This window comes from Sinocyclocheilus grahami, unplaced genomic scaffold (genome assembly GCF_001515645.1).
Source record: "Sinocyclocheilus grahami isolate Dianchi unplaced genomic scaffold, SAMN03320097.WGS_v1.1 scaffold947.1, whole genome shotgun sequence".
NCBI classification, from domain to species: Eukaryota; Metazoa; Chordata; class Actinopteri; order Cypriniformes; family Cyprinidae; genus Sinocyclocheilus; species Sinocyclocheilus grahami.
Window position 1 is genome coordinate 210,513 of NW_015506126.1, and position 8,363 is coordinate 218,875.

The 8,363-nt window shown below is 35.0% G+C and overlaps 1 protein-coding gene across 1 annotated transcript in view; it reads left to right on the forward strand.

Moving 5' to 3' along the window:
- Nucleotides 1-6,989, forward strand: part of tmc8 (transmembrane channel-like 8) — a 17,409-nt gene extending 10,420 nt beyond the window's left edge. The window contains exons 9-16 of the mRNA XM_016249682.1: nt 1,226-1,377; nt 1,470-1,548; nt 1,778-1,884; nt 4,185-4,371; nt 4,452-4,462; nt 5,189-5,341; nt 6,521-6,599; nt 6,891-6,989. Of these exons, the coding sequence (XP_016105168.1) occupies nt 1,226-1,377; nt 1,470-1,548; nt 1,778-1,884; nt 4,185-4,371; nt 4,452-4,462; nt 5,189-5,341; nt 6,521-6,599; nt 6,891-6,962 (840 nt within the window). The 3' untranslated portion in view covers nt 6,963-6,989. The remainder of the gene's footprint in view (nt 1-1,225; nt 1,378-1,469; nt 1,549-1,777; nt 1,885-4,184; nt 4,372-4,451; nt 4,463-5,188; nt 5,342-6,520; nt 6,600-6,890) is intronic.
- The last annotated feature ends 1,374 nt before the right edge of the window (nt 6,990-8,363 follow it).

An 8,363-nucleotide genomic window follows, 5' to 3' on the forward strand; every position in this document is an offset into this window, starting at 1 on the left:
ACAATATTTGTAAATCTGGAATCTGAGGGTGCAAAAAAATCTAAATATTGAGAAAATCATCTTTAAAGTTGTTCAAATGAAGTTCTTAGCAATGCATATTACTAATCAAACATTAAGTTTTGATATATTTACGGTAGGACATTTACAAAATATCTTCATGGAACATGATCTTTACTTAATATCCTAATGATTTTTGGCATAAAAGAGAAATGTATAATTGTGACCCATACAATGTATTGTTGGCTATTGCTACAAATATCCCCCAGCGACTTAACACTGCTTCTGTGCTGCAGGGACACATATCATACGTGTTTTGTTCATAGAAACTCATGATATACTGCTGTACAGTGATGAGAGCAGCAGGAGCTTTCCGTGCACAGCATGCAGACGCTGTGATAATCAAATACAGTGTTGATTCTTTGCATGATGCATTCTAATAGATTATTAGATGAGACGCACCTGTCGAGTCTCTGCATGGCGAGCGCTAGCGCCTTCTGCAGCTCGTCGATGATACGGTTCGATGGGTGACTGTACTGAGAGAACGAGAGCGGCGTGGCCGAGGACGAGTACAGCATCAGCTTCTTAGGAGGCAGAGGAGGAGACGGCTTTCCCTGCAGACACGACACCTTCAGCGGCTGACACGAGTCTGGACACAACACACACACACACAACCGTAAAATAACATTCTCATCAGCTGAAATATAATAAACATGAACTGAAAGATGTTTCATACGTGACCCTGGAGCACAAAACCAGTCATAAGGGTCAATTTTTCGAAATTGAGATTTGTGCATCATCTGAAAGCTGAATAAATAAGCATTCCAGTTTTTTAGTATATGAAAATATTGTATGGCCGAGATACAACTATTTGAAAATCTGGAATCTGAGGGTGCAAAAAAATCTAAATATTGAGAAAATCATCTTTAAAGTTGTTCAAATGAAGTTCTTAGCAATGCATATTACTAATCAAACATTAAGTTTTGATATATTTACGGTAGGAGATTTACTAAATATCTTCATGGAACATGATCTTTACTTAATATCCTAATGATTTTTGGCATAAAAGAGAAATGTATAATTGTGACCCATACAATGTATTGTTGGCTATTGCTACAAATATCCCCCAGCGACTCAACACTGCTTTTGTGCTGCAGGCTCACAAATGTTTAACAGCTAATGTCCAGGCATTATTCTCTCTCTCTCTCTCTCTGTCTTCATTATTTAGTGTGAGAATCATTGGACTTTGTGTCTGATGTTGGAGTATCTTCCTCCGATCACAGTGACGACTGTAAACTACATACTTCCACATGTTTTCAGTAAGATCTCAGAGTTTGAAGATTACTCGCTCACCATTCAGCTGAACCTCACACTGATCAGGTCAGACAGGTCATGCACTTTGACTTCTGATGTGTTATATTTCACACGATCCTCTGGTGTTAAACTAATGTGTGTATTAACTCCATGTGCAGGAGTATTTTCCTTAAGTTGGCGTCTTTGGGCATCTATCTGTTCTTCTTCATTAGTGCTCAATCTCCAGAACAACACAAGGTTTGTTAAGAAGTGAAGAAGTTGTTTCTCCTAGAAAACAATATGCAAAGACACCACTTTTAATTAAAAGTCGGAGAGATCTTCTTATTAAATGATCTGAGCTGCTCCGCATTCATTATATAGCTCTATAGTCTTCCTGATTTGTGACTGTTTTTCTTTCTCCTGATGTATTTGAGGAGAAACATGACAATGTTCATACTGAAATGAAACAAATAAGATCTTTTAACAGGGTTATCAGTGCACAGAGAATGCGTTTGGGAAGGAGATGTACAAACTCACCATCTTTAACCTCCTGGAGTGTTTCTTCAATGCATTTTGTGTGGCCTACCCAAGAATGTGAGTTACTTATATACTTTATTTAACCATTTAATACTTTATTGAACACTTTAGACATAAAATACATACGTGCCCCTCTGTGACTGCATATTTTAATCATTTAACACCAATTCTACTTCATCTTCATTAATGCTCAAGCATCTAAAGAAAAACACAAGGTTTGTTAAGAAGGGAAGAAGTTGTTTCTCCTAGAAAACAATATGCAAAGACACCAACGTCTGTAATTAAAAGTCAGAGAGATCTTCTTATTAAATGATCTGAGCTGCTCCGCATTCATTATATAGCTCTATAGTCTTCCTGATTTGTGACTGTTTTTCTTTCTCCTGATGTATTTGAGGAGAAACATGACAATGTTCATACTGAAATGAAACAAATAAGATCTTTTAACAGGGTTATCAGTGCACAGAGAATGCGTTTGGGAAGGAGATGTACAAACTCACCATCTTTAACCTCCTGGAGTGTTTCTTCAATGCATTTTGTGTGGCCTACCCAAGAATGTGAGTTACTTATATACTTTATTTAACCATTTAATACTTTATTGAACACTTTAGACATAAAATACATACGTGCCCCTCTGTGACTGCATATTTTAATCATTTAACACCACATTTGCATGGTTCTCTGGTGTCGGATAATGCTAATATGACATGCAGCTCAACACAAAGTATTTTTTTAAAGTGCTTTGTTTTTATTTAGTTTTTGAAACGCAAAAGGTTTTAAAACAAACTAGTGCTGTCAAACGATTAATCACATCCAAAATAAAAGTTTTTGTTTACATAATATATGTGTGTGTACTGTGTATATTTATTATGTATATAGAAATACACACATACAATACAGAATATATTTTGAAAATATTTACATGTATTTACATGTATATATTTACACTCATATAAATGATATAATATATAAATATATTTAATATATAAACATAACATATTTTTCTTAAATATATACATGCATGTGTGTGTATTTATATATACATAATAAATATACACAGTACACATGCATATTTTATGTAAACAAAAACTTTTATTTTGGATGCGATTAATCGCGATTAATCATTTGACGACACTAATTTCTTGCTGGAATGCAAAAGTTTTACAAGCTAATGCAAAGTTTTTCAGGGAACTTTTGTGAGCGAACACAAAGTTTCTCGGTGGAGCACAAAAATTTTATAAGCGAATGCAAAGTTTCATGGGTAAACACAAGTATTTCACAAGCAAGTATTTAGCAAGGAACTCAGTATCTCTTGGTGGAACGCAATTTTGTTAGAAAACACAAATGTTTTGTAAAGTTTCTCGGTGGAATACGAAGTCTCTTGTCGGTGAATGCAAACTTTCTGAAGGAGCGCAAAGTTACTTGGGGAACACGAAAGTTTTGCGAGCAAATGCAAAGTCTCTTGAGAAGCACAAACATTTTCAGAGCTAACACGCAGTTTCTCAGGGAACAAAAAAGTTTCTTGCGGAGAGCAAAGGCTTTGCGATAAAACTCAAAGGTTATAGGAGAAGACAATGGTTTTGCGGGTGAACACAAAGTTTCTCCTATATGTGTGAATGCAAAGTTTCTCAGGGAACCCAGAGGTTTTGCTGTAGAACGCAAAGTTTTTTGCTTGAACAGTTTTGCGAGCAAACTCAAAGTTTCTTGGGAGAACATTACTTTTCTCTTATGAGTGAACGCTCATTGGAAAATGCTAGTTTTGCAAGCAAATGCAAAAGCATTGAAATATGTGATCCTGCAGCACAAAAGCAGTGTTAAGTCGCTGGGGGATATTTGTAGCAATAGCCAACAATACATTGTATGGGTCACAATTATACATTTCTCTTTTATGCCAAAAATCATTAGGATATTCAGTAAAGATCATGTTCCATGAAGACATTTTGATCAAAACTTCATTTTTGATTAGTAATATGCATTGCTACGAACTACATTTGGACAACTTTAAATGATTTTCTCAATATTTAGATTTTTTTTGCACCCTCAGATTCCAGATTTTCAAATAGTTGTATCTCGGCCAAATGTTGTCCTATCCTAACAAACCATACATCAATGGAAAGATTATTTATTCAGCTTTCAGATTTCGAAACTTCGAAAAATTGACACTTAAGACTGGTTTTGTGGTCCAGAGTCACTTATAATTTTCCTCGGATCTCATTCATGTTGCATTAAGCACACATGATGCTCATTGTGAATCCCTTTTATGCTTTTGCATTTTTAATATTTCAATTATCTGCTTTTCATCAACTCACGTACCCAGGTTAGGAGACTCTGCTTTAGCTAATGACCGCATCTCATCGTAGGTTATTGGTGGAGAGGTTTCCATCCTCAAAGTTGGCGCAGTTATTAGGCAAGAAGCAGTTTGAGATCTCCTTCAATGTTCTGGATCTGGTCAACAGTCAGACAGTCACGTGGGTCGGAGTGTTTTACTGTCCTCTACTGCCAGCCATCAACACCATCAGGCTGCTGCTCCTCTTCTACGTCAAGAAGGTTTGATGTTTGATTCATTTATTTAACAGGAAAGTCAAATCAAACAAAACTAACCTAAATGTTTTAGGGTATTATTTTAGAAACAGCTAATGTACATTTACATTTAGTCATTTAGCAGACACTTTTATCCAAAGCGACTTACAAATGAGGACAATTTTGCTTCCATAACTTGTCTTCTTACAGATTAGTGGGAGGAAAATATCCAAAATACATATTTAACGGTTTCATTTATTACACTTTATCTATGTGCGTCTGATTTCATTTACAATACATATCTAAGTCGCTTAAAGTAATTTTCTCTAAATGAGTTTTTTCTCCACTTCAGCAGGACTTACAGACACCAAACTTAGCAGTTTTATTCATATCTATATTCTGAAGGTTTTTACTGTGGGGTTTGTTTGTATATCATTCACCTGAGTTTTTATTCCTAAAAACGTGATTAAAATGTACTTTTTTCACAGTATTTTTTTATTTACGCAGGGATAAAAAGAGAAATCCAAAATCCCTTCTGTAAAAACCTTTAACTCTAATATGTCAACAAAATCAAACAAGAATTTCGAACCAGGCTTTATCCAATGTTCAGAATAATGTTTTGGAAATGTATGCAGATTAATGCAGATTTAATTAGACAATGCATTAATCAACTGGGGAGAGCTAATAACTAACATTTTTACCCTATTCACCAGTGTTGCCTTAATAAAAGAAAATGAGACATTAAACATCTATTCTTCAAATATTTACTCAGCACTCACTCGTGTTATGTAACTGGCGTGATGTTTCTCACACATTCATAACTCCTATCACGTTCTCCTCTGAGGTCTGATCCGGGTGGCTGTGGCCCATTTGAAGGCAACAGGACCGTGTTTAACGTGACCAGTGTGTGTATAAAGACGCTTCCCAATCCGGTCCAGAGCACCATCAGCTACATCTCATCTGAGGCCTTCGCCTTCGCTCTCATACTGGCTGAAGTGTAAGTGTGTGTTTATGTCCTAACCAGGTGTGATGGAATCAGGGTTATTACTGTGAATTAAAAATAAAACCTTAAAAAACACTCAAACATTCACTGAAAAAAAATTATATATGCATAGTATATATTAAACACTTTTTTAGCTAGTTGCAAAGGCAACATTTCTCTTTTGTTGTTTAGTTTGTTGACGTTCTAAAATAACTAAACTGTAAAAAAATATATTGTTTCACCTTAAAAAGTAAGTGTTGTGCTGCCTTAAAATTTTAAGTTTAGTCAACTCAATTATCCAAGTTGTCATATATTTCAAGGTGACCAAACTTAAAATTATAAAGCGGAGAGTTCCGGTCCTTGACTCTGATTGGCTGAGCCGCATTCGAAGCTGTTGTAAATGACTCTACAAAGTAACACACACCTTTGTTTACATTTGTGTGTTGCTCGGCAACCACTTTGTAGCAACCACAACTGTTTCTGAGGAGCTACATTGTTTGGTGGAAGAATACTGTGTTTATTAATATCATTACACTTTATTTGCTCTGTTTTATTCTGTGAAACCTTACTACGTATATGGAACAACCGTGTTTTATAAAAGCAATAACCCCCGTGAAGCTGTGGTTTACAATGAATTTATAACAGCTCCGCTTCACGTCGTACCTAACAACGCCCCTTAGCTGTTATAAATTCACTGTAAACCACGGCTTCACGGGGCTTATCGCTTTATTTTATGGCAGCATGACCACTTACCTATAGTGGAAAAAAAATTATATGTAAAATTAAATAAACTAAAACAAAAGCTATTTAGACGAATAAAAAACTAATTAAAATTACAAAAACAAACGACAAAATTACTAAAATATTAACTTAAATTAAAATACAATCTAATGCAAAATATTAACCACATTGATGATACTAAATTAATAATACTGGATGAAGTCGATGCTGTTTTTTGTAAGTAATGTGTTTGACTGTACTGGTGTTCATTTATTACCCATTCATCTGTTTCAGTGTCATACTGATGACAAAATTACTAAAATATTAACTTAAATTAAAATACAATCTAATGCAAAATATTAACCACATTGATGATACTAAATTAATAATACTGGATGAAGTCGATGCTGTTTTTTTGTAAGTAATGTGTTTGACTGTACTGGTGTTCATTTATTACCCATTCATCTGTTTCAGTGTCATACTGACGTCGTACGTGTCTCGTGGACGAGCGAATCGTAAAGCCATCGAGAGACTGAAGGACATGTTGGTGATGGTGAGTGTGACGTGAACTGAGCAGAAGTCAAAGATGTACATTTTCATTAATTGCTTTCATTTATGCAAAGTGACATACGAATAAAGGAAAATACGAACACAATGTTCAGTGTTTGCCAACATGACGCTCATGCAAGTAATGCAATTTCAGATCACGCTTGCGACATTTCCTGTCCTATTTCTAAGACTGAACTCTAGATAAAAATGTTATAACCCCCAAAACTACAGATATTAATAATGTCTATGCTTCTGTGACATTCAGACTGTATTTTCGTATGTATTTTCTCTACAGTGCAGCTCTGATAAACGTTTCCTGGTGAAGCAGCACTCGACGATCATGAGACGACAGCAGAGAACACGCTAACATCACGTAAAAAAAAATACGATAAAACTGAAACAAATGGTAACTTAGAAACAAGAAATTAAACTGCTCTAACATCTTGATCTGAAGCTACTCAGCAAAAATGGTCGGTGTGTTTATAAGTGTCATGAAAAACTAAATTACTCCAGCTTTTGGCTGTATTATAAATAGACATCGGGGGAAAATAAAATAAATTCACCAAATGTATAATATGAGTCTTTTAAAGTTGAGGAAGAGGCAAGATTTGCACCGATTTCATCTCATTCAGAGCTATATTTTTTGTACTTATGATCTCTGACCTCTAGGTTTATTATATCAGGTCAAAGTTCACCTAAATGTCAGTTTAATGCATAAAGGCCGGTTTACACCAGTAACGATAACTATATTTGCGTCCACAACAATGCACAATAACGTTCTGTTTATTAGTTTTGTTGTCTGTCACTTTAAATGCTTTTAAAGTCTGATGGATTTTGATTGGCTGTCAATGTTTTTATTGTTCATCAGATGGAAAATAATTGCTTTGAAAGTGATTCCAACATTTAGTTGGAAGTAGTTGTGTTGTGGAAATGTTATAGTTATATTCACTGTCCTCGGTGTGAATGGGCCTTAAATATCAACATAATGTATCAGTACTGTAAAGTATGTTTATATTCTGTGATGTTTGTGGAAACATTTTTGCAATTCGTGTGGTACTTTTAGTGTCTTTCAATTTTAAAACTCTTGGTCAGTATTATTAATCAGACATAATATAATCATTTTGTTATGCTTTAGTTCCTAAAGTGTGTGTATATCAGTTCATTTGTTAATGTATTCTCACAATAGAGTGTTATATTAGTATCATTGATGTACTATTTTAATTTTTGTTAATATTTAGATTTTGATTGTATTTTATATTTTCAGTTTTCATTTTAAAGGGGTCATCGGATGCCCATTTTCCACAAGTTGATATGATTCTTTAGGGTCTTAATGAAAAGTCTGTAACATAGTTTGGTTAAAATTTCTCAATGGTAGTGTAAAAAACACCCTGTCAAAAACAGCTCTTTTCAGATCAAGCCGTTTTGTAGCATTTTCCTTTAAATGTTAATGAGCTCTGCTGACTCCGCCCCTCTCTTCCGAGCTGCTCTCTGAGGGACTGTTTACTTTAGCTGCATTAATCGTGAAACTTGCTTATTAGCACATAATTAGGAAAGGTGATTTGCAAAGATTCATTACAAAACATTATACTCACTTCTGGAGGTGAAGCTGGATCACGAATGATTCGCGCGAACATAGACGCATTTATGTAGATCGGGGAGCATTCCCTTCAGAAACAATGTAATCCACTGCGTCTTCAGCGGCTCAGATGTCGGGAGTAAATGACGACTGCTGTTCATTATTATACATCCAACAACAGAACACCTCAAT